At 37.8% G+C, this 27599-nt stretch overlaps 1 protein-coding gene across 1 annotated transcript in view; it reads left to right on the top strand.

Moving 5' to 3' along the window:
• GTF3C1 (general transcription factor IIIC subunit 1) overlaps positions 1–27599 on the top strand; it is a 142662-nt gene that overhangs the window by 74248 nt on the left and 40815 nt on the right. Inside the window, exons 13-21 of the mRNA XM_001369925.5 lie at positions 5668–5771; positions 6087–6271; positions 13353–13595; positions 17833–17978; positions 19348–19445; positions 20549–20645; positions 20964–21141; positions 24275–24419; positions 27241–27376. Coding sequence (XP_001369962.2) covers positions 5668–5771; positions 6087–6271; positions 13353–13595; positions 17833–17978; positions 19348–19445; positions 20549–20645; positions 20964–21141; positions 24275–24419; positions 27241–27376 — 1332 coding nt within the window. The remainder of the gene's footprint in view (positions 1–5667; positions 5772–6086; positions 6272–13352; positions 13596–17832; positions 17979–19347; positions 19446–20548; positions 20646–20963; positions 21142–24274; positions 24420–27240; positions 27377–27599) is intronic.

The raw sequence follows: 27599 nt of genomic DNA, 5'->3' as shown, positions 1-27599 counted from the left end.
TCAGGAAAGATGCCTCACCTAAACCACACTACAGAACCAAACACTGCAAGCACCCAAAAAACGCCGCCCAGCGCTCCCAACTCCGCCGAGAACCCAACCTCGCCAAGAGAGAGAGGGAGAGAGGAAGTGAGGAAGTGACGTGAAATAAATAGGTAGTTCTTTACATCACTTCCTGCATCTCACATGTACCAATGGTAGCTTAAGCTTGGCTTAGGATAACACAAGGTCACACAATAACACAAAGTCAGTAGTTTCTGATTTGTCACTTGCTAGCTCATGTTGGTCATAGGCCTTCCTCCTCACAGTTAATCCTTAAGTGCAAGTGTATACATTCCTGGTTGCTAAAATTCTAAAGACTAAGCAGGGTGGTATAAATCTAAAATTCACAGTAGGGGAATATAAAGAAATTAGTATTACATAAAAAAGACATCAGTAAAACAGAAATGAATTAAAAGTACAAGAAACAAACAGCATATCATGCATCCTCAAAAATGAACACAAGATGGAGTATTACAGGGTAGATGAGAGAAGAAGCAGCATGTAAGAAGAGTAACTGTTAGTCTTTAATATATCTGCACAGTAGTTTTAGCTTTCTTTTAAAAAAATGTTCACTCCAGGATTGAAAAGTGCAATCAATCTATTGTCTTTGGAAAGCTAATTATGATTAGATAGGTACTCATAACTCTGCACTGATGTAAAACTGATGTTTTTGCTCCTGTATATGTTCCCTTGGCTAGGCATCTAGATTTTAGGAAGTTTTCAAGACCTACTCAACTATGAAATAAGAAATCTCAAACCTATGGCAGAAAACTTCCAAATCTGATTGAGATTTCAGGTTTGCCATCCTTTTTCCAACTCTGGCTATACTTCTTAAGATATTGAGAAAGGAGAGAACTCTTCCTTTGTTTTCCATTTCCCAATTAAAGAAATGAGTTACACTAGTTTTTATTCACTATGAACAAATATGAACATAAAAGATCAAAGCCTGAGACTTCCAGGTAAACATGGCAGCAGTCTAGATGCAAGACTCGCCCTCTCCTTAGCATCCACTGATATAGACTACCTTGACCAAAAAAAACAAATTCAAAAGAACGAAGAGACTCTACAGTAGGGCGGAGCATTGTGGGATTTGGACATTTCCACACTATAAGGGGATAAAAAAGCTCCCATCAAAACGCGAGCTGATCTATCCTCCCCCACCCCTCCTTTGGAGCCAGAATCAGAGCCAGTTTGCACCAGAATCAACGAGTGAGCAAGGGGCACCTCTAGGTCCTTGAGAGCTGACTAAAGACCACCAAAGATGTACCCCTGAGAGCAGCTACAACTGAAACCCCAGCAGACTGAAGAGCATAGACCATGGGTTCTCACGGGAAGATAGTACAGAGAAGGGCAGCAAACAGCAGAAGTTGTGGAGATTCAAGAACTTGCCTCAGGCAAAATCCTTGCTCCTTAGCTCCATACACAGAGAGCCCGCCCATCTCACTCAGACTTCTGACTAAAAAGGGAAGGAAAAACCTCCACAGTGATGGCAAATTGTGCCCAGGAACAACAACCTCCCTCCACCCCCCCCAAAAAAAAAAACAAAAAAAAACAAGAAGAGGGGATTGACCCTGGAAAATTTTTATGGAGGAAAAACCCAGGCTACAGAGGAAATAGAGGAGGAAATTCAAATAAATGCCCCAAAACCTTCCCCCCCAAAATGGAAATTGTCCACAAGCTCTTGAAGAATTTAAATTAGGACTTATCAAAAAGATGGAAGCCTTCTTGCAAGAAAAGTGAGAAATAGTTCAAAGAGAAAATAACAGTTTAAAGAACAAGAACTCCCAAATGGAGAAATAGCTAGAAGCCACAAAAAGCAGGATTGAACAAACTGAAAAGGAAAACCAGTCTTTAAAGACCAGAATTAGGCAACTGGAAGACAATGATCTTGCAAAACCTCAGGAATTAATAAAGCAAAGTCAAAAGACTGACAAAATAGAAGAAAACTTAAAATATCTGAGAAGATGTCAGATCAGGAAAACAGAGCAAGGAGAGACAATTTGAAAATCATTGAACTTCCTGAGAAGCCATAAATAAACAGAAATCTTGACATCATACTACAAGAAATCATCCAAGAAAACTGCCCTGATGTTCTTGAACAAGGGGACAAAATAGACATTGAAAGAGTTCATAAAACACCCTCTACACTAAATCCTCAAAAGACAACTCCCAGGAATGTAATTGCCAAATTCAAGAGCTTTTAAGCTAAGGAGAAAATTCTACAAGAAGCCAAAAAAGAGACAATTCAGATACCAAGGAGCACCAATCAGGATCACACTAGACCTGGCAGCTACCACACTAAAGGACCGCAAGGCTTGGATCATGACATTCAGAAAGGCAAGAGAATTGGGTCTTCAACCAAGGATCACTTATCCATCAAAGCTGACTATATACTTCTAGAGGAAACTATGGGCATTCAATAAAATAGAAGATTTCCAAGTATTTTTAAAGAAAAGACCAGAACTAAGTGGAAAGTTTGATATCCAAACACAAAGATTAAGAGAAACATGAAAAGGTAAATAAGAAAGAGAGGAAAAAGGGGAAAATGTTTTGTTTTGTTTTTTAATTCAATCATTCTTCTTTAAGGGCTAAAATTAGATCAAATTATATGCATTAATATATGGGGAAATGTTATTTGTAACTCAAAAATTAAGAATCATTCATAGGTAAATATTGGGGTAATAAGTACTATATGATGATATGCAAAAAAAAGAAAAGGGGCGGGGGGAATCGAAGATGGCACCAAGAGATACTTGAAGAAATAAAATAAATAGGATAATCTTTATCACAATGATATGCAAGGGAAGGGGAGGGAAAGAATACTGTCATAAGAAGGAGAAGAAGAGAGTGCTAATCTGTAATACTTAAACCTTACTCTCAGTGAAATCAGTTCTGAGAGGGAAGAGCATCTAGATCCATTGGGGTCTTGAATTCTATCTTATCCTACAGAGAAAGTGAGAAGGGAAAACTAAGGGGGTGGGGGCAAGGAAGTACAAAAGGGGAGGGAAAGAGAGGGGGGAGGGAACGTAACAGACCCTAAAGAACCAAGAAGGAAACAAAAAGGGAGGGGCCAGAAAGGGAAGCATATTAAGGGAGGGGATCAGCAGTATTGATTGGTTTAAAAGGATATAGCAAAAGAAGAAAGGACAGAGCTAGGAGAGGATATCAAAATGCCGGGGAATACACAACTGACAGTCATAACTTTGAGCGTGAATGGGATGAACTCACCCATAAAACGAAAACAAATAGAATGGATTAGAATCCAAAATCCTACCATATGTTGTCTACAAGAAACACACCTGAGGCGGGTAGATACTGACAAAATTAGAATTAAAGGTTGGAGCAAAACCTATTGGGCCTCAACTGATAGAAAGAAGGCAGGAGTTGCAATCATGATATCTGACAAAACCAAAGTAAAAATAGATCTGATTAAAATGGATAGGGAAGGTAAATACATCCTAATAAAAGAGAGTATAGACAATGAGGAAATATCAGTAATCAACATGTATGCACCAAATGGTATAGCATCCAAATTTCTAAAGGAGAAACTAGTGGACTTGAAGGAGGAAATAGATATAAAAATAAAATAAACATAAAAAAATAATCAAAAAACTTGAAAGCAAACAAATTAAAAATCCCCAGAAGAAAACTAAATTAAAGATCCTAAAAATTAAGGGAGAAATTAATAGAATCAAAAGTGAAAGAACTATTGAACTAATAAATAAGACGAAGCTCATATTTTGAAAAAAAAAAACAAAATAAACAAAGTACTGGTCAATCTAATAAAAAAAGCAAAGAAGAAAACCAAATTAACAGTATCATAGAAGAAAAGGGAGGCCTCACCTCCAATGAAGAGGAAATTAAGGCAATCATTAAAAACTTTTGCCCAATTATATGGCAATAAATATTCCAATCTCGGTGATCCGGATGAATATTTACAAAAATATAAATTGCCTAGATTAACAGAAGAAGAAATAGAATTCTTAAATAATCCCATATCAGAAAAAGAAATTAAACAAGCCATCAATGAACTCCCTAAGAAAAAATTCCCAGGGCCTGATGGATTCACAAGTTAATTCTATCAAACATTCAAAAAACAGCTAATCCAAGGGGGCAGCTGGGTAGCTCAGTGGATTGAGAGCCAGGCCTAGAGATAGGAGGTCCTAGGTTCAGATCTGGCCTCAGATACTTCCCAGCTGTGTGACCCTGGGCAAGTCACTTGACCCCCATTGCCTAGCCCTTACCACTCTTCTGCCTTGGAGCCAATACTGCAGGACATTTTGGAACTCTCCGTAAAGGGTGCTAAAAGACATGTACGAGAATATTCATAGCTGCGCTCTTTGTGGTGGCAAAAAATTGGGAAATGAGGGGATGCCCTTCAGTTGGGGAGTGGCTAAACAAATTTTGGTGATGGAATACTATTGTGCTCAAAGGAATAATAAACTGGCGAAATTCCATGGGAACTGGAACAACTTCCAGGAATTGATGTAGAGTGAGAGGAGCAGAACCAGGAGAATATCATACACAGAGACTGATAGGTACAATTGAATGGAATGAACTTCTCCATTAGTGGCAGTGCAGTGATCCTGAACAACTTGGATGGATCTATGAAAAAGAGCACTATTCACATGCAGAGGAAAAACTGTGGGAGTAGAAACACCAAAGAAAAACAACTGCTTGACTACATGGGTCAAAGGGGATATGATTGGGGATATAGACCCTAAAGGAACATCCTAGTGCAAACATCAACAGCATGGAAATAGGTCCTGATCAAAAATACATGTAATACCCAGTGGAATTGGGCGTCGGCAACAGGAAGGGCAGGGGAAGGGATGGGAGGAATAGAATATGATTTGTGTAACCAAGGAATGTTTGAAATTGACCAAATAAAATTTTAAAAAATATCAAAGCTCATTGGAGATTTTATGCATGGTAAGAAGACAGGGTTGTTAATTGAATTTTAGAGTCAAGGGATCTATGTTGAATACAGCCTCCACTACAATGTAACCTCTGCATATTTGTTTCCTCATCTATAAGATGGGGTTGGATTAGATGATTTCTAAGGTACCTTCCAATTGTAAATCATATCATCCAAGAAAAGTTTTTGAGCCACCATTACCTTTTTCAAATGAAAGTTATCCAGGGTCAATCATAACTGGGAAATGATCTGATGACCAGTGTGACAATCAATAGCATCACACTCATGAAGGTAGTCAGGCATCAGGAAGGAAACTAATATCCTATGACTTCATAGGGTATTTGAAAATGTTATTGCTTTATTTGAAAGGCCAAATTCATCTACATGACAAAGCAGTCACTTGCCTTAAAACAAATGTAAATCTTCTTGATTTTTTAATTTTCTGGCTACAGTGACTACAAGCTGAAATGATTTTAAAATAACTGGCATCTTGCTATAGTTGTCTTAAAGAAGTGTTTTTTGGAAATATATGTGAATGTTATTTGAAAATAGATTCCACTCTATTTAGTTGCTATAAATTAAGGAGTAAGTTATGCTTTTCCTCCTTGTCTTCCTCTTATGTCCTCTATTCTCCTCTCCCCCCCTTCTCTCCCTTCCTATTCTCCCCTCCTCACACCTGCTTTTTTGGTCACTGTGACTGTTTCCCATAGGTGGAGTTTGTGGTCCATCCTTCAGTGAACACCAATGATCCACTTATGAAAAGTGCCATTGAACAGGTTCGTTTCCGGATCTCCAATTCCAGCACAGCAAACAGGCAAGTTGCAGCCACCAAGAAGGATTTGTGCCTCTATGGATGTTTGTCCCTCCCCCAGGCAGCATGTAGAACCTTGTTCTTTTATATGAATTTAAGCAATATTGATCAAGTGCTTACTGGTTACAGAGCTAATTATACTGAAATACAATTATCATATTTTAAAAGCTCACAGAATACTGGCCTAGAGGACCTTCATGTTAACTTTTTGCATTCCTGATAATCTGATATCAAGGATTTCTTGAGCACTTTGATAGATATCATATTTCTTAGGGACAATGACTTCCTCACCATGTTGTGTTTTTATTCTGACTGTAGGGTTAAAGCTCCCCAAACCCCTGCCCCCCAGGAGGAGCAGGAGGAAGAAAATCAAGAAAAAGAGGAAGTTGCTGGATCAGGGGAATCTCGTACATCAGCTTCTAAATCTGAAGGCAGTGGACGAATGAAGAAAACTGATGAGAAAATGGGCATAACACAGCTTAAAAATTATAACCCTGTTGTAGGTAAAAATCCTTTGATTTACCATTTGGGACTTATTTCACAATCATTATGATGTGCCATGATAGATTTGAACCCTGATCTGAAAGTCTAGATCCAGCTCTGAAATTTATAGGCCATGTGACTCCTGAGTGTGAGATTTAAAATGGTTAAACCCTTAAACTGTAGTGATTAAAATAGTGGAAGATATAAATTGTGATAGATATAAGAGAGGGTGAGTAAATTTGACCACAGAAATATGGTTCACTACAGTGTCTTGGGTTTTAAAATCAAATATAAGGTGGTCGCCAGGGAAATATTCCCAATTATTCAAATATCCAAGTCAATTGGGTTTTATAGAGATTTTTAATTAACAATACAGTGAGTAATCAAAGAAAGAGAGAGAGTAAGAAAGGAATAAGTATAAAGGGCCTCAAGCCAATGTGGCCTAGACCTGAGCCTTAAGAGAGAAATCAGACAGTTTTTTATAACTCACCATAAGATCTGTCTAAGTAAGGATTTCTAATGACACCAGGCCAGAAGCATCTCAGCTGCTTTCACCAGCTCCCTCCTCCATCTGAATGTTTCAGAATCAGTCTCCTCAGAATGAGTCTCTCCAATCTGAATGTTTCAGAATGACTTTCCAGCTCTTCCCTGAGCTCTTATTTTTAAGGGCAAAAATTTTCCTCTGTCACCTCCCCTAAGTCCTTACATCTACCAATCACTGTAGATGTTTCTAAAGGACCGCCCATTCTTAGTCCACACCTAAGAAGGTATGGATTTTTGAGTAATTCACACCAGGAAAGTTCTTTGTTCCTTGTAAATTCACAAGTTGCTTGACCTTTATAGGTACTTAGCTTAAGAAAAGTATGGGTTTAAGTACTTTTCATTGTTCAGAAAAGAGTTTACAACTTTATCTTCCCCTAGGGCAGACCCAAGTAAGTAAAGTAGAATTCTCACATTCCTGCTTTAAGTAGAGTTCACTGCCCAAATGGGGAATGGTCTTAATCCAATCTTATAAAGTAGGGTCTGGGAAATTTTAAGGTTTACAATCCCCCCTGATGATCATTGGGAGACTAGTCTCCCCATTGATCATTTAACATAGTCATTTTGTAGTTCTAAATGCACTTCTAACTATAGATATACACAATATTCAATTTTCCAAGAGAAATTAGAATAGTGAGGGAGGAAATAGAAAAGAAAAGAAAGCAAAACCAATGTTTTGCTGGGCACATTGACAGAAAGCCAAATCAGGGGCAGTCCCTTTTGGCATAAATGTGTACATTTACAATAAATGTTCAATCAAAGTTCAGTTCAATCAATCATATCCAAAGTTCATTCTTGATCTTCTTGATGAAGTGTAGGTTTTCCGGTATCTTTCTGCAACAGTTCATTCTCTGGATATAAAAGTTTCAAGCTTCTTTCTTGAAGATCTTTTCTCGAACAAAATCAAATCTTGAATGTTTATAAAAGTACAATCTTAAACAAAAAATCAAAATTCTTGGATTTTTATAAAAATACAATCTCAAACAAAAAATTCAAAATTCAAAAATTCTTAGATTTTAAATTAAAATACAATCCCCCCTGAAGTAGGTGTTAAAAAACATTCAGTTCAACTCAGAATGCAATGTTGAGTTATGGGGGTGCAGTAGTCAATTATGAAAAGAATAAAAAATAATCAAAAACATAAAAAATTCAAAATAGGCCTTGTATAGGTCCAGTATAAAGTAATTTCTATCCCACAAGTCTGTAGGACAGAATGCAGTAATAGTTCACTTAGTCAATTGTAGCCACGACTACAGGAAGTTGCCATAACATAAGAAAGAAAAGTAACTAGAATTCTATTTTGATAGGGAAATGTCATTCCCTCGTCTGACTTTTTTGTCATTCTCAGGGATATAGGGAGCCAGCATGATAGTCAAACTTTGTACTTGTATGAGTACTTTGTAAAGAGTGTAGATACAAGGAAGTCCTACGACTTAACATATGTCAAGCATTGCAACCTCGAGTCTCACATTAGTATTTCCTCTGTGCTCTTTTTGGCACTATTCAGGTTAAGTCTGTGCTCCTTGTTTTTTATCCCTTTTTCTGGAATCATACATAAACATTAATCACAGTCCTATAATATTTTATCAATAAATGGCAGGTTCCCATAGTTTAAAGCTTTTAGGTATATATTGATATTATAGCAAGAATATATATTAACTTCTATTACTGCAGGAAAAAAATTAATATTAATTATGTGTACCTTCAGTACAAAAAATGAGAAAAAATCAAATATTCTAATCAAAATAAAGAAAAGAAATAATAAAAATAAGGGAAAAATCAGTAATTCAATGTGTTCTCAAAAAAAAACAGCATCCACTTGTCTAAGGATTATTATCTCCAATGCATGCAATAGGATACAGTCAATCAGTCTCAGCAGAAGATGCTTTCTTCACATGTGAGCAATGAATCCAAGAGTCCTTTTCTCCAATCTTTATAGATGTTGGAGTAGTTAATAATATTTGGAATGGTCCTTCCCATGAAGGTTGAGTTGCTCCAGTTCGCTTGAAATTCTTAATATAAACTTTATCTCCTGGGTTCAGGTCATGCAGAGAAAAGTCTAGTGGTCCAGCTTGTACTGCAGCTCTGGATTCATGAAGTTCACATAGTTTGTGCTGTAACTCCTGTATATAGGAAGCAATAGTACTCTCTCCCCCTAATAGTGAGGTATATGCCGGGGAGAAAGGCTTAGCCTGTATAGGCGGATGTCCATAAAGCATCTCAAATGGTGAAATATGTAAGTCTCCTCTAGGCCTGCTTCTAAGATAAAATAGGGCCAGAGGGAGAATTTCAGGCCATTTTAAATGGGTCTCAGTGCATAATTTTCCAATCATAGTCTTAAGTTCTTTGTTCATTCTTTCCTATTATTTGGAGAGGAGAAAAAAAACTGAAAAAGGTTAATTAATATCAACAAAATCAACACAATCTAAGAAGAATCATCTTCATTATATTGGGAAGTTCCTTGGGCACCCTCCTGAAGGGCACCTCTCGGAGGTTCATTAGCACCTCGAGCATGTTTTGGACGAGCGCCATTTCTCATATATTGTTGTTGAGTATTATCATTTTCTTCATTTGGAGCATTGTCATTATTTTCCCAATTCCTATTTCTATAATTCTGGTTTCTAAAGTTCTTATTTCTATGTTCATTATAGTTATTTCCATAGTCATTATTATAATTTCTAGAATTTCTAAAATTCTGGTTTCTATGACCATTATCATCATTTCTATAGTTTCTAAAGCTATTATTAAACTGTGTATTTCTTCTAGTCATCTTAAGAAAGGTTCTACATTCCATCATTTTGTGGCCCTTCTTCTCACAGAAGTGGCAAGTCACTGATTTATTTGTGAATTCCCGTAAAGGGGCTATAGTCTCTCCCTTATTTTTCAATTGTCTCTTTAACATTTCAATTTCTTTCTTTAAATCTTCCACTGATGTATTGTCTTCCTCAGGTCTTTTTACACAACCTTTATAAACATAGGTTGCTACTCTCCTTAGTTCATCGAGGTCCATAGAGTCCCAATTAGGACAGCTAGTTTTAAAGTAGTCTTTTACCACTGAACAACAATTTTTAACAAATTGCCTACGTATTTGTCTAACGTCTCTTTCTCTGGATAAATCAAGGTCCATATATGTATTCCCTATGTCAATAAGTCTGTCCATAAACTGGGAGGGTGTTTCATCAATATGTTGTCGGGTTTTTTCTAATTTTGACCATTTTTCAGGTCTATCAGAGCAAGCTCTCATGGCTGTCAATAATGCTTCTCTGGCCTGGTTTAGTTTAGTGTAATCTAATTCAACATTGGGGTTCCAATGTGGATCTTCAGTTCGCCAATAATGTCCTCTTCTACCTCGTTTTTGATTAGCCAGAGAGACAACTTTATTTTTTTCTCTCTTTGTTAATAATTCTTCCAATATATTCTCAACATCCAACCAAGTGGGGTCAAAAGTTCTGAATGTGTTCTCTAATTTTTTTATAATTAATATTGGTTTGTCCTCAAATGATGGAAGATCTTCCTTCAATTTTTTTAAATCCTCAGGGGTAAAAGGTGTATGATGTCTTACAGATATCAAGTTTCCATTTTTATTAAAAGTGGGTACTTCCCTTAAAGGAAATAAACTATCTGAATTATTTGGTACTCCTGTTTCTAGGTTTCTTGCTCCATTTTCAATTGGGTAAGTCTGAGACATAGAAGAGTTGGGCACATTAAAAGGAAGGGTTTGTTGTTGTCCCATTGTGCCAGAAAATTCAGAGGTAGGATGTGAATTTAGGTTGGAATGTGAACTTAAAGTAAATTGTGTAGGATGAGAAGGAGGAGCCAAGGAAGAAGTGTGAAAGGATACAGAGGTGTTTGGATTGGAAGAATCAGTAAGGTGTGAAGTAGAGGGATTAAGATCAGAAGTACCGGTAGGGTGTGAATTTAGAGTTGATTGATTAGAGTTAGAGTTTTCTGAGGCCAAGGGGGCAGGGGGAGGGGTGGGTTCATTAAGAGGGTTATTGTCCATAGCAGGGTGGGACAGAGATTCTGATATTGTTCTTAACTCTCTGTTAATGCTTCTTATAAAAGTTACAATCTCTCGCTGATCTTCCTCTATAAGGTCCTGTCTAGTATTTAGTTTTTCCATTTGTTGAATATGAGAGGGAGCAATTGGTTGGTTTGACTGAGAATTGAGTTCTTCAAGGAAATACAATATTAAAATTACAACAATCAAAAACTCAAGGGAAAGTAGTATGTTGATTAGATTTTGCCATAAGTTCCATGTGATGAGCCCTTTCAGAGAGACAAGGAATTCTGTATTTATAAGATTGGTCATGGGGCTGATGAGCCAGCTGCTAAGTAAGCTGCAGACCAATGCTTGTACTCAGAAAATAACAAAGTATTTACTGAAACTCCAGTTGTTAACTAAGTTCTGAACTGTCTGTGTCTGAACTGTCTGTGACTCCATATTTCTAAAGTAAAAACGTGGGAAGCAGGGCAAGGCCAAAAAGTTTTCCCAGGTTTTTCTAATCCTAATTTAGGCAATTGCTAGCCAGGACCTTAGGGCCCTGTTGCTAAGATCTAAAACAGCTTAATTTAAGGAGAATCAAAAAGGTTTTTTTCTCACCCGTTCTTGAAGCTGTAAATTGAAGTCAAGTTAAAACAGAAAATAAAACTGACTGATAGACAAGTAATAAGGCAAAGAGATAAAGGAAAGAGATTTCACAGAAGCCTTTTGAGGGTTTCTCACCAACTTCGTAAGGTTGCCATAAACTGTGAGATTTAAAATGGTTAAGTCCTTAAACTGTAGTGATTAAAATAGTGGAAGATATAAATTGTGATAGATATAAGAGAGGGTGAGTAAATTTGACCGCAGAAATATGGTTCACTACAGTGTCTTGGGTTTTAAAATCAAATATAAGGTGGTCGCCAGGGAAATATTCCCAATTATTCAAATATCCAAGTCAGTTGGGTTTTATAGAGATTTTTAATTAACAATACAATGAGTAATCAAAGAAAGAGAGAGAGAGTAAGAAAGGAATAAGTATAAAGGGCCTCAAGCCAATATGGCCTAGACCTGAGCCTTAAGAGAGAAATCAGACAGTTTTTTATAATTCACCATAAGATCTGTCTAAGTAAGGATTTCTAATGACACCAAGCCAGCAGCATCTCAGCTGCTTTCACCAGCTCCCTCCTCCATCTGAATGTTTCAGAATCTGTCTCCTCAGAATCAATCTCCTCAGAATGAGTCTCTCCAATCTGAATGTTTCAGAATGACTTTCCAGCTCTTCCCTGAGCTCTTATTTTTAAGGGCAAAATCTCCTCTGTCACCTCCCCTAAGTCCTTACATCTTCCAATCACTGTAGATGTTTCTAAAGGACCGCTCATTCTTAGTCCACACCTAAGAAGGTGTGGATTTTTGAGTAATTCACACCAGGGAAGCTCTGAGTAAGTTTTCCAGTTCTTTGTTCCTTGTAAATTCACAAGTTGCTTGACCTTTATAGGTACTTAGCTTAAAAGTATGGGTTTAAGTACTTTTCATTGTTCAGAAAAGAGTTTACAACTTTATCGTCCCCTAGGGCAGACCCAAGTAGGTAAAGTAGAATTCTCACATTCCTGCTTTAAGTAGAGTTCACTGCCCAAATGGGGAATGGTCTTAATCCAATCTTATAAAGTAGGGTCTGGGAAATTTTAAGGTTTACATGAGTTCATTTTTTAACACTCTTTGAGCCTATTTCTCTCCACTAACCTAGAGCTATTAAAAGGAGTAAGTCCTTACCCTGATACCTCAAAAGACAATTGTATGAAATGATTGATTTGAAAACTATAAAATATTAAACATAAATGAAGATCATTATTTTTACTTTCACTTACTAAGGACCCATGACAAATTATTTTTTTTAATTTCAAGGGCCAAACTCATTAATATTTTCAGCTTAACAAGGGAGGGAGATGCATTGAGACATTCATGTATGCACTCTGACAGAAACAGCGGTGCATCCACTCTTTCTTTGCATTCTTCTAGGAAGATGGTAGCAGGCCTGCTTTTAGGGACAGAGATGGAACAACCTCATGATTGATTTCTGCTTCTTCCTGACCTATGACTATGCCTCTTACTTACTAACCTGTCATCTGCCCTTACTGGCTTTAATAAGAAAAATAAATTATATAAAATAGCCAGCTCTTGAGGTGACAGTCTATGCATTTGGGCTTTGCATGATCTTCATTTATTGCATCTGCCTTGTACATGTGTTCTTTGCAACATAATAGCAGTAAAGATATGCAAATATAAATAACATAATCATGATTACACTGTGGCAGAAAGAACAATGGGTTAGGAATCCAGAGATTGAGGCTGTCATCTTACTTCTGCCCTAATGAGCTAATTGCCCTAATTTGGGCACGTAAATCCTTATCCCATACCTGGCATTTCCCAGGATTCTATTTCCATAGGAGAATAAAAGTGTTAGATGAGATGGCATTTAAGATCCTTTCTCATCTTAATTATTGACAGTGCCATAATTACCTAGTTGTAGGAGGAAATAAGTCACATGAAGTCTTCATCATTCTTCCTTTTTTCCTCAGTTCCAGGACTTGGACGTTCCCTGGGATTTCTCCCTAAAATGCCTCGTTTACGGATGGTCCATATGTTTCTGTGGTATTTGATTTATGGACATCCTTTCAATGAGGTATTTGAGAGAACTGGTCAAGATGGTGAAAAAAAGCCTAACAGTCAAGAACCTAGTAGCAGTGACAACAACAGAGTGTGTATCCAGGTCCCTGGAGGAGGAGATTCAGAGGCTGAAGTGGAACTAGCTACTGAAACAGGTGAGATCCTGCTACTCCTATATAGATACATATAGATATATAGATATATAGATATAAATATATATATAGGCAACATTTAAAAATTAAACTTAGTAGTTTGAAAACTATAATATTTATTATACTTTGATCAGCATGTAGAAAACATTTGATTGGATTCCTATTATATTATTATTATTATTATATTCTTAAATGAGGGGTCTGGAAACTGCCAACATTACTATTTTGATTCTAATATTTATTTGACTTTAATTAAAGTCTATTCTCTATTTGGATAGTTACTAAATCTGATGATTTACCTTGTCAAGAGTTTCCTCACTTGTTCCCTTCACAAATGAAATCATAAACCCAATTTCACAAAAGTTATTTAGATTCTTGGTGAAATTCTTTTTTGCTAGATTTGAACATGAAGCCATTGTATCTATTGATATGGGCATGATTCCTGACAGAATTCTCAAGAACCTAAGTGATGCTAGTGCTACAGAAAACTTTTATTGTCTTATTCTACCTCTTGTTTGTATTGCAAGAATGCCATTGTTAGACGTTCTCTTGTGCTGTAATAGGTGTGTCTTCTGAAGTATATCATTATTCTTTGCTGCCATTTTTTGTCTCAGTTCCATTGATCCCATCCCTTTCTGTTTTCTCCAAGATCTTGTTCCATCAATCATGTTCTTTGTCACTTGTATCTTCATTCTCACTTTACTATCTTCTAATCTACCTCCAACATGCTCAAGTCTCCCTGCTCCTAAAAACCTTTTGGCCTTTCTGCCCTATCTAGCTCCTATCTCAACTCTCTTATCCCATTCATTATCAGGTTTGTTGAAAAAGTCATCTGTTAGGAAGAGTTGGGGAGCTTGAGATTGGAAAAGTTCATTCTGACCATTGTACAAAGGAGAATAGAGAATTGGAGAAGTAAAAAGATTTTTTTCAACAATGATGGCCCTATTAAGATTAGATGACATGAATTTTTTCCCCCCATGATTTCATGACTTCCTTAGCACATGGCACCTCAAGAATAGGAGCAAGGAAGGCAGAGGGAGCTCCTGAGGAAGGAATTCCTCCAACAGTGGAGGACAATGACTTGTTGAACTATTTAAATCTTGGAGTCAAGAGCTAACTGAGAAAAGTGAGGCCAGACTAATGTGATAAAAGTAGGCAGAGGAACTGGGATTATAATGAGGATGGAAGCAGTGGGAAAAGTGCAAGAACAGAAGATTGGGATCAGAGAGGAGAAGGTGTGAGTACGGGATCTCCAAAGTGGTAATGGTTTACAATGATGGTAAGTTGTAAATTAGGATCTTCCCTTTGATGACAGATCAAATAGAAACAAAGATCATGAGATTTGAAGAAGTTAATAATCTAAGAGTCCAGGGTATTTGAAGGGTCCGATGACTAGCAAATATATTGATGAATAGCAAAGTCCTCAAGGAGGTGTCTAGGGATAGAGTAGAAAATAAGAGTGAAAGCTGGGTTCTGAACTCATTAAGAAGAGACGCACAAAGACCTGTAGATACTAGTGACAAGGGTTTAGTGGGGATGATGTTGAAAGTATGAGCTTCAAAGCAGAGGTTCCTGAGTGATGATGGCAGTGGAAAGGGGTATACAACTTCTCTTGACTGTGTCTTGTAAGAAGAAACCTTTGATTTATGCTGTATTGATTTTTATTACTGTCCTTTTCTGCTTGAACTCACTCTTCTACCTAAAATGAGGTTTCTCCTTGTATGAATTGGCTTAAGGTGTGGTTGAAAGGGAATGATGTTATCATTCATGCAACCAACCCTAGAATACCTCCTAGCTAATCAGTTTAACCTGGGATATCTGTTTGTTGTCTTTAAAAAAACCAGTTTAACCTGGCACCCTCCACTGAAAAGACAGTTCTGTCCTTGTCATTCCATGCATAATTAGAGAAAGTTTGATTTCCCTTTTATGGAACTACCCAGATCCTTGACTTTTCTACATGTCAATACAAAAGGTTTTTTCATGAAGTTGTTTACTGAGGGGGCCAGTATGACCCACTTCATTAATATCTGTCAGCATCATCAGCATCACTGTTAATAAACTGATCTTGCTTGGAGAACTACCTCAGTTTTCCTTATTACATTTTACTTGCCACAGTCTATGGGAGGAGAAAAGGGGGTTGGACATAAAGGAGTATAGCTAGAATAGCTCTATCCCTAGAGTGGGTGACAAGGGATTTAGAGAGAAAGCTAGATTTTAAGTGAGGTTTACAGGATGGAAAAAAGTAAGAGGAAAAAATGGGATAAATGGAAATTTCTATTTGGTGGTTCCAGAAGGATTGAAGAAAGGAAAGTATGGAATAGAATATATAAGAAAGAAAGAGATTGGACTGAGCTGGATAATGATGAGAGTATAAGGAGAGTTTGTTAGGAAAAAATAATTTTTGTCTAGGTATGTAGTGGCTCTGAATCACAGGAAATAGAAGGTCTAAGTTAGGGATTTTCCAGTCACTGGAAATATTGAGAACCAAGTGCGGAGAAAAGAGTAGGATAAATTGAGAATAATGTTTCAGTGGTGTTTCTCCCAGGGCAGCCCCACAGCTGATTGTAGTGGAGAAGGAAAAGCTAGAGGTTTATGGCAGCAAGAAGTGTCCTAAGGGAAGTTTCTGCCAGTGGTGTACTTTTTGGAGCCCTCTCAATTAACATTGTGTCTGATCTGCCAAATGTCATCTTAGAAGGCTGGAAACACATGTGTATGTCATGAATTTTGTAATGTCGTCTCCTAACCTGGTATGGGGCTCTGCACACAGATCCTCCTTAAATGTGTGTGTGAAATTGAATTGAATGGAGACTTAGCCTCATGGTAATAATTAGATGTTGGGAAAGATAGGGATAGGATAGACTTAAAGGTCTCCCGCTTTGTAATTAGAATCTATTACCTAAAAACTATGATCCCCAGCAAAACTATGATCCCCAACAAAACTACAATCCCCAGAAAAACTACGATTCCCAGGCCCTCACTCACTTCCTGTCATTATATGCAGACATAGACCAACCCTCAGTTTACCCATTCTCTCTGTGGTTTTGGAACATCTATCTTTTAGCTATTCCATCTTTAAAATAATGAAAATATTCATGCGTCTCTCATCAGGCTGGACAGATATCAGCCAGAGCCCTCTCTGTTCTTAATTTGTGCAATGCCTCACACATTACCATGTTTTTGCTAATGGTAGTAATCTTTCTCTTTCGTACTAAAATATTCTACAAAATTTCTGCAGTTATCTTTTGTGATGAAAATCAACATGGCTATTTCTTCCCTTTTTTCAATAACTAAGGAAACCAAGCTACTATCATGACCACTACCTCCCTAAAAAACAATTCTAAAATAGCCATGATTGTGTGGAAAGTCACAGAAGAACCAAAGTGGGAGTTCTATAAATGTATAGGTTCTCCCTCCAGGTCATTACCTAACCCACTGAGACAAGCTATGTTCTCTTTGGTCCGTATGTTAAATCATTTTAAAGTGTTTGTTGTCTGCTGGTTGCATATAGTATTGTCATTTTCCTCCAGCCTCTCTTCTTCAGGTACATTTAAAGGTGTATGCCTCCCTCACTGACTCAAGCACTTCACTCTAGCTCAACTCTCCATTAATGCCATTTTTGTTTAATTCCATTTACACAAGAGTCTCTCTCAGTCAGTCTCAGACTCAGTCTGGAGTCAGAAAGTCTCATCTTCCTGAGTTCAGATCTGGCCTCAAACAACTTATTAGCTATGTGGCCCTGGACAAGTCATTTAACCCTGGTTACCTCAGTTTCCTCATCTGGAAAAAGAGCTGTAGAAGAAAATAGCAAACCACTACAGTGTCTTTGCCAAGAAGATCCCAAATGGGGTCACAAAGAGTCTGATGTGACTAAAAATGAATAAATAACTTTCCTGTCTAGTATTTCTGCACTTTTGCTTGAATTTCTTTCTCATGTGTCCTATTCCTATGCCTTTACCTACCTGATCCTTTAGGTGCAAGGTAGCTGACTATATCTGATAGACAAGAATTGTACTCTTCAATATTGAAATAGCCCAAATTTATATGTTTTCTCTCTCTTCAATGTTTTCCACTATTAGAATGAAACTTAGATTTGGACATAAGTTTTTGTGGGAGATTTTATACATTGACAAGATTTCTGAGATTCTAACAAAACCCAGCAGTCTATTATTGAAAGCATTTTACCATGGTAGGTGAGGCAGTCATTTTTAGGACCTGGGACTAACTGAAAGTCTTCTTCTAGTGTTTGTGGATGAAGCTTCTTGGATGCGTTATGTTCCCCCTATCCCAGTACACAGAGACTTTGGATTTGGCTGGGCCCTTGTCAGTGATATCCTTCTCTGCTTGCCTCTGTCCATTTTCATCCAGATAGTACAAGTCAGCTATAAGGTCAGTATGGTCATTTCCTATTCCTTCCCCTCTTCAGCTCCCAGAGATTATTTGCCCACAAAGGTGGTATTTTCTGACCTCAGAACAAAACAGAAGAGTTTTGCACTAATTTTCTTCAGAGACCAGAAAAGCTAGGATTAAGAGGGGGAAAAACCTTATTAAATGCTTTTTAGAAGAAAAACAGAGTCCAGCATTGAAACATACTTGTCTTTTGTTTCCTTGTGGCTACTGAGTGACTGTGGTCAGTAGAAGAAAATGATATTATGCCATGGTAAGAGGAATAGGCTTAGTATCAAGAAGCTTGAATTCAAATCCTAATCCTGCCAAAGATAGATGGCAAAAACTTTAAATAAACCTAAGAAGGTACTATGTAATGTACGTTGTTGCTTGTTGACCGGTGTTAACATTTCATTTTCCTAGAGGTTCTTAGTGAGGAATAGTGGTTTATTCAGCTTCTAAAGTTCTGAGCTTTGGTATCCTAGGATCCCAACAGGGAACAGTTCAGAGATATTTATGAATATATTACTAGAAATCTACTATACTAGGCTGAGGCCCCCTAATCAAAATGTTTTCCTCTCACCGCAATTAGTAAAGTTCTACAGTTACAGGGGGACTGAACCGGTCCCCATATAGTATGGCCTATATGCACTTAGGTCATGTCAGTTGTGATTTCCTTTCAAATAAACCAGCCCCACTCTACTTGGTTCCTATCTTCGTTAGTCCTTCCTTGCTTTTCAAATCAAATCAAAAGATCATGAGATGATATTTGTAAAAAGCCTTTAGCATAGGATTGACATATGGTACATGTTATTTAAATGCTTTTTCTCTTCCCTTCCCTGCTTTTAGTTTTTTTAAATTATTATTTTCATATTAATGTAATTATTATTTTATTATTAATTGATTAATGTGAGATTATTATTTTATTGTTAATTATGTTCTGTGTTGATTAATGTAAATATAATAAATAATAATTAATGTGTTGTTTTATGTTTATTATTATTTAAGAAAATAATCCAAGACAATGGAAATAGTTACCTAACTTTATGGAGTTCCTTCCTAAGAATGTGACTTCATCTCATGTACATGTATATACTAGTATACATTTGTTTTTATTTGTAAGACCTAAGCTTTGCTCCTCTCTCAAAACAACTAGCAGCAACAGTCAAGCAGGGTCAAAGGAAGCACATTTATGAACATTTTGGATCTCTGCATAATCTTCCAGCTGTTGTAAAGGAGGGATAAGCACAGATTAATAAATAAAGACATTAAGTACAACTTCTGTCATTTGCAAAATCAAAGTCAAAGTAGAGTTGTTAATATTCTTTTCTGCTCCTTGCCATTCATTTTGTGCTAAAAACAACCTTTATAGGTGGATAATCTGGAAGATTTTTTGAATGACCCCCTAAAGAAGCACACGCTCATTAGATTTCTTCCCCGACCAATTCGACAACAACTTCTGTACAAGAGGTAAGTTCATCAGGGTTCAACTGATTTAACATTGACAAAGAACCTTTTAAAGCAGTCTTGAAAATAAACATATCCCCAGAAGGAGAAACAAATTATGCCATCAAGGTTGTGAACTGGTGATTTTCATTTAATTTTCCTGTCTGTATACCTTCTATAGAGAAAAAGCAAGAGAGAAGAGAAATGTTACATGAGGTGGAGGAGGCTGTAATTCTGCTAGTACAATATGACTGTGACTCAAGAAACAAAGCTATCTCTAAACATTCAATATCATAGGAGCCCCAGAGGGCATGGGAGCAGCATATAACCAACAATAGCTTATAAACCAGTAGCACATGATATGCCATTTGAGAAAGATCTGATCAAAAAAGGAACAGGCTAGTCATATCGTCAGAATAAGGAATACAGACAGACCATCTCTGTGCTCTACTGTCAACAAAATGTGAATAACCCTAAAGAAGGTCTCCATTGTGTTGAGGAGAGCTCTTCTAGAGGATTTATGGAAAAATTTGTACAAGAATTTCACAGGATAAAAAGAAAAGCCCAATTTAGATCTTTACCATTAGAAGGAATATCTATATTGATGAGATTATACATCCATTGAATTATAAATATATATATATAAAATGTTACATATGTATACACACATATGTGAATTGCTTAAGCACAGTACTTAATATCAAGACTATTTTAAAGTAAAAGTTAATTGTTAATAGAAGAAAAAAAACATTTAGGGGAGAAGGTTCTATGTCAAATTCCAAATGCAAATTAGTTTTCTTTCATATGAATTTATTCCCAATTCCCTATTCCTCAATAAATACTTTTTCCCATAAATATTGATTTGATGATTTTTCTCCAGGAATTTTAATTACCAAATCAAAGCCAGATCTTAAAATAATTTTTTTACCATTTCCCTTGCTAGTTGACAGCAATTCTGGGATTTCTATGAGAAAAGAGCCCAAGTTGAGATGCACAAGTTTCATTTTAAGAGATTTTAGAGTATAAGAAATCCCTCATTTGTTTCAAAAAGAATATCTCTGAATTATAGTTGGTGATATTCGAATGCATGTTAGGATGCTTGTCATTCTCATTCATCTCTTTTACAGGCGGTATATTTTTTCAGTAGTGGAGAATCTCCAGAGGCTTTGCTATATGGGATTACTGCAATTTGGTCCCACAGAAAAATTTCAGGATAAAGATCAGGTAACATCTTTAAAACTCAAATGGTGGTAATGGTGGTGGTGCTGGCATCAATAGTGGTGGCGGTAGTGGTGGTAGTGATGGTGGCGGCAGCAAGCAGTGTTGGTGGTGGTGGTGGTGGTGGTGGTGGTGGTGGTGGTGGTGGTGGTGGTGGTGGTGGTGGTACCACCAATGATGTCAGCGGTGGCAGTGACAGTGATGGTGGTGATGAAGGCAGTGGTGGTAGTGGTGGCTTGGCAGGAGCAACATGCCAGCAACCAAACTCACTGCTGACATCTGTGTGTATGTGTGTGTATGTGCATGTGCACAATTTTCTTACAGGTCTTCATATATTTGAAGAAAAACGCGGTGATTATTGATACCACCATTTGTGACCCACATTATAATCTGGCCCAAAGCAGCCGACCCTATGAAAGGCGTCTGTACATTCTGGACTCGATGCAAGATGTGGAAAACTATTGGTTTGATTTACAGTGTGTCTGCCTCAATACTCCACTAGGTACAACTTCTCTGCCAGATCTCATTATTTTTCCTCCATCCTACTGAATCTACAAATAGTAAAGTTAAAAAGATACCATCTCATCCAACCCCTCATTTTACAGATTTGGAAGCTGAGATCTAAAAATAGTGACTTGTCTGAAGTCACTTTGGCACTTAATAACAGTGCCAGAAGTAGAGGCGAAATTTTCTTATCCTGATCCATCTCTTTTCCCTCTATACTGTCCTTTCTTATTTTCTTCCTTATTATCTCTCCAAGAAAATAACTGGGTACCTTTAAAACCCTTTACCTCTTACACATACAGAAGAATGACTGGTCTAGAGCCATTTTACTATATTCAGAGTTCTTTCCTTAACCTGCCTCTCTGAAGTAAGTAGTTCAAGATTCTTCTCATTGTAGAGATGAGAAGAAAGGCAGAGAGGGTGGCTTACAGAGGGTCTTACAACTCCTAAATGTCCACACTGGAATTCAGACTGTCTTTTGACTCTAGGCTTAATATTCTCTTCACCATACTACATTGCCTCTTAAAGCAAAGGGAAGAACTAATTATATGTGTTTATCATTTCTGTTGACAGTGTCACCATCTTCTAGTCACCCAAGTCCACAGCCTAGAAATCTGAAGCTCTTCATTCTCCCTCACTTCCCATATCCAGTCAGTTGACAACTTCTATCAATTCTACCTCCACAACATGCCCACATCCATGCCTTCTTTCTACTTATATCACAACCACCTCTTGCCTAGGCTATTAAAATAATCTCTTAATTGGTCCCCCTGCCTCAAGTCTTTTCCCCACTCCAGGCCATCTTCCTCACATTTTGTCAAATTTATATTCCTTTTTAAAATGTTTACTGTTTTATTGATGCCTTTTTTTTTACATCATCTTCACTGTCCATTGTGTGGAGTTAATCCCATCTTCACCACTAACACTCCTCCTCTAACTCCATCCAATACAAATATCTCTTGCATCAAGTATAGGTAAAGAAAACAAATGAACACTTTGATCATCCCAAATGGATATTCCTAAGAAAACAAGGGACCCTATCTTTTCCTTGCTCAAAAAGCCCTACGGCCTTTCAGTTTTCTCTGTGATAAAATGCATACTCTACTATTTTACAGACTGGCCACAACTTACCTTTCTAGGCTGCTCATATATCACAATCACTTCCATTTCATGTTCTTCAGCCAAACTGACCAATATCCTGTTTCTCAAACATAACATTGTTTCCTGTCTCTGATCTTTTGCTCTGACCCTTCTCCATTCTAAGGATGCATTCCTTCTCACTATCCCCTCTTAGAATCCCTAGCATCCTTCTCAGTTCAGCATAAATGCCACATCCTTTAGGAATCTTTTCATTGATTCCCCCTAGTTGTTTCCCTCCCAAGATTGTTTACATTTACTTATATATGTCCATATTATTTCTTCAAAAGAATATAAACTAGAAGGCATGGACTGTTTAATTTTCGAGTCTTTCTCTATCCCCATTACTTAACCCAATTCTTGGTGCATTGAAAGTGTTTTATTAATTGAATGAATATCATAAAAACAGTCGCTCAAAATTGTACCTTTACCCAGTAGTGTCTAAGTAGAAGTAGTTTGGGGAACATATACTTTCATTTGAGATTTGAAAAGATTCTAAGGGGCAACTAGGAAGCCCAGTGAATACAGTGCCAAACTTTGAGACAGGAGGACCTGGTTTCAAACCTGGCTTAAGACATTTACTGGCTAGGTGACCCTGGGCAAGTCACTTAATCTCATTTGCCTAGCCCTTGCTAATCTTCTGTCTTAGAACTGATACCAAGACAGAAGGTATGGGTTTAAAAAAAAAAAAGTCAAGATTGACTCCTAGTTTTTGAACCTGGCTGACTAGAAAGATGCTACTACCTTTACTAGGAATAGGTACACGATAAATACATCTATGAGTAATACTTTTCTTTAATTTCTTTTATCTCAGAAATCTTAGAAACTTATTTTATTCATCAGCCTTTATTAAGTACTTCTATACTATATATGCAGCACTATGTTAGGCTGCATATTGTCTCGTAATTGGATTATATTGTCACTAATATCCTCTAATACTACATTGTGACAAGATCTATGCTATTTGAACACAAGTTCCAGCAGGGTCTTCCAAATTGAAAAAATTTCAAATGTGGGCCTACTTGTATGTCTGTTTCTGAACATCTAACTCATTTAGCTAGCTCTCAGGAAATATAAAGGCCTATGATCTCCATCTATAGAGGTAGCCAGGGACCCACACCAGTGAAATCATAGAACCATGAAGAGTTGGATTATCAACAGGTCCTTTTCCATAATTGTCCAGGAAATGTGTAGTAACCTAGATCCCAAGAAAGACAATCATTTCAGCATAGGTTATTAACACATGGTTCAGCTCAGTTTCTTAAGGGAGAAACAGAAAGTCTTAGGTATTAGTCAGCAATTCAGAGGACCAGCTACCTCAAAGGACTTCACAGTCTCTTACCCATGTCATATCCACATTGAGTCCATTCCTCTTCTCCTCCAGCCCATGGCCTTGCTCTCAGGATTGTTCCCAGGTACTATTGATTCCTTGTGGCCATTTCTTGGAGTATATCTGCTTGGAATCCCTATTCATGTTGTTCTACTTGACCCTTTTAATCCTTAATCCTGAAATAAATTTATAGTCTCTAAAGTATAGCCTTCTCTCTCTCCTGATAGAAATGGTACTTTTGTACATCTCTTTATAAGTCAGTTCTGTTGATTTTAGATCTGTCATTTGACTTTAAAGTCAAGAAACCCCAAATTTCAACTCTCACCTCTTGTCATGTACTGATCTTGTGACCATGGCTCAATTACTTAAAGTTTTCGTGTCCTGGGAAGCTTTTTAGAAATAAAAATTTGCAGATAAGTTGGCAATTTACATTAGTAATGAGAGTTTCCAACCTGAGAATTCTGTACACTTCTATATCCCCTCACCATTCTCCTACACCCCCCAAAAAATGTTTATGCAGTTATGGCTATTGGAAGACATGAATCTTTTACTTTGTTTTCCTTAATTTTATCCTAGCTGCATTCTGTCACTATATTTTGATGATAGGAAGGGGATGTTTTTGATGGTGCAAAAGTAATGCCATGAAATTTATTTGATTTCCTAGGAGTGGTCCGCTACCCTCGCGTCAAGAAAAGCAGCTCTCAGGATCCAAACAATGAGGCTGGCAGCATGGATGCTGACATGGAGCAGGAGAACGCAGTAGACAAGCACAATTTGGAACGCAAGTGTGCAATGTTGGAATACATCTCGTATGTTGACCTTGTAATCATCCCCTTGGGCTCTGGACAGAGTATACATGTCCCCTAAAAATTTTTCCTAAATGTAGTGTGATGTGTCAGGTCATAAGTGGCTGAGAGGCAGGGGAGTTTAGTCAAAAACCATAGACTTGGAGCCTGGATTTGAGTCATTTCAAATTTGCAACTATTGGTAAGTCACGTTTCTTTCACTGAGATGAGCTTTCTCATCTGTAAAATGGGAACAAGAAATCTCATACTATTAAAAAAACTAAGAGGGACAGAGGGGACTGGACCTGTTATTTCACTGATAAAGAGGGTCCCTGATGACGAAAGCCCTTTTACCCAGTGCAGGTTCAACACCATTTCTCCAACTTATATATAATCTTAGAACCCAGAACACATATTCAGCACAAGTCAGGGGCAGACTTGAACTAAAGTCTTGGCCCCAAAGCTAGTTCTATAGCTACTTTAGTCTATTGCTTTTATTTTTAAAATACACTAAAAACAAACAAAAAAAGCATAAAAATAGTCTAAAAATTGAAAAGGAAATACAACAAGCAAGGCAGAGTTGGAGTTACCATATTAAACCTCACATATACTTTCAAAAAAAAAAAAAGAACCAAGTTGTATGAATCTGACCTCAGATACTTACTAGCTGTGTATTCCTGGGCAAGTCACTTGACCCCCACTGCCTATCCCTTACCACTCTTCTGCCTTGGAACCAATACACAGTATTGATTAGTATTGGAGTCTTCTGAGTTAGGTCCCTGCTTTCTGTGGCATTGAGAGAGAAGGTAGTCTATATTCCTCCTCCGGCAAAGGACTGGCTGAGAGACTAAGGGTTCTGCTGTCTTTAGGGCTTCTCCGGTATGATGGGTCCAGAATCTGAGGCCTGTGATCCGGGGTCTGGGATTTGAAAAGCTCTCTCTCTGGTCCTGGGCTTTCTTAGGCCATGAGTCTGTTATTGGAGAAGCCCTTTGGCAGAGAGGCCTGGAGTTTGGGAGGAAGGCTCTGGCACATTAGGGGGTCCAAATTCAACAACACTTCATCTAGGAAGTCTGCTTTTGTGGGTATCTGAAATATTAGGGGTCCTGGTCTCGGGAGTATTGATTTTTTTTTTAAACCTTACCTTCTGTCTTGGAATCAATACTGTGTATTGGTTCCAAGGCAGAAGAGTGGTAAGGGCTTGGCAATGGACATTAAGTGACTTGCTCAGGGTCACACAGTTGGAACGTGTCTGAGGTCAGATTTGAACCTAGGACCTCCCATCTCTAGGCCTGGCTTTCAGTCCACTGAGCTACCTAGCTGCCCCCCATAGTATTGATTCTAAGATGTAAGGTAAGAATTAGAAAAAAGAAAGAAAGAAAGAGAAAAAGCCAAGATGTATGGAACAGAGATTCATAGTCATATACAGGTATCATTTTTCTGTTCTTCATGTAAGGAAATGATCTCGTTTATTGATCCAAGTATGTAATATTTAAAAGGAAGTTTTAGAAAAGAAACCCTTGCACTAGCGCCCTCACAGGGTTGTGAAGGAGCATGAGGTGCCCTCATGGTAAGAATCTAAAAGTCCTGTGCCTCTTCCTATAGTAATGTGCCATTCATATGGCACTTCCCTTTAAGCTTCTCTGTCTAGGAGACTTTACAAATATTTTACCCCTATTTTGCAGATGAGAGAGTTAAAATCCAGAGGGATGGCGAGTGGCTGGCCCACTATCGCATAGCTAGCAGAGCCCAGACTTGTACGTAGGCCCTTTGACTCCAAGTTCTCTCCATTATGCCCAGAGCTCCCTTCTTGATCTGTAGCTTGGTGCTACACAAGGAGATCATCTACATGTGTGCAACACATGGGGCAACTAGGGAATCATCCTTAAACTTTTTCCTACCAACCCAATATCAAGTGATCACTGTTAAAGAGAGGATTCTAGGGGGCAGCTGGGTGGCGTAGTGGATTGAGAGCCAGACCTAGAGATGGGAAGTTCTAGGTTCAAATCTGACCTCAGATACTTCCTAGCTGTGTGACCCTGGGCAAGTCACTTAACCCCCATTGCTTAGCCTCTTCTGCCTTGGAGCCAATACTCTCATCTTGAACACAGTACTGTGCTTAGTTCAAACCAAGTCTCACTTGCTGGACTCTGTTAAGAGTCACCACTCTGGACAGTCACTGCTTTCCCATCTTTGAGATTCAGTAACAGCTAGTCCAAGAGTTTCCTCTTTGGGCAGCAAGGTGGCCCAATGGGCAGAGTGCCAGGCCAAAAGACAAGAGGTCCTGGGTTTGAATCGGAGAATCTAAGAACCAACTTAGCCAAGTTAGACAGTCTCACCAGCAGGATAGCCATGAACAAGGTAATAATATTATAGACTCCAATAAGTCTGGGTAGCCAGGCGGCATACTAGATAAAGTGCTGGGTCTGAAGTCAGGGGGACCCGAGTTCATTTCCAGCCTTAAGCATTTATTAATAGTGTAATCCTGGGAAAAACAAAACAAAACAAAACAGTGTAATCCTGGGCAAGTCATTTAACCCTATTTGCATCAATTCCTCATCTGTAAAATTGGAACCCCAGAGAAGGAAATGGAAAATGTTTAAATCTCTGTTGAAAAAACCCCATTAAAAAGGGGGAGTCATGAAGAGTTGGTCATGACTAAGTGACAAAAACTCTGGATGGCTGCTGAGTTCTAGAAGAGTCACAATCCATGCCAGCATAGGGAATCCCCACTCTGACCCAATTACAGACCCTTTTCAAGTGCCAAGTGCATGTACAGTCACCTGGCCATTTTTGTGTCTTATTTTACCACAAAGGATCTTAAAGCTTTCATTTTTCCATTCCTTAGTGGGAGCCGTGAGGTGCTGGATGATGGCTCTATACCTGGTGATGGATTAGGGGCTGCAGGCCTGGATTCTAGTTTCTATGCACACTTAAAGCGTAATTGGATCTGGACCAGCTACATCATTAACAAGACCAGAAAAGTAAGCCCCTTATTTCATACTATAGTCATAGCAATTGTTTATGTTTTTATGTAGTTCATATATGAAAGAGCATTGAATCTAGAAGTCAGAGGACATGTGTTTGAATCCTGACCATTCACTAGTTGTGTACTTTAGAGCAAGTCTCTAGCCCAACTTAGACTCCAGTTTTCTAATTTACAAAGAAGGTATTGAACAAGGGGACCTTGTTAGGTCTTTTCCAGCT

Source organism: Monodelphis domestica, chromosome 7 (assembly GCF_027887165.1).
Source record: "Monodelphis domestica isolate mMonDom1 chromosome 7, mMonDom1.pri, whole genome shotgun sequence".
Classification (NCBI taxonomy): Eukaryota; Metazoa; Chordata; class Mammalia; order Didelphimorphia; family Didelphidae; genus Monodelphis; species Monodelphis domestica.
This window is presented reverse-complemented; position numbering and strand designations above follow the sequence as displayed.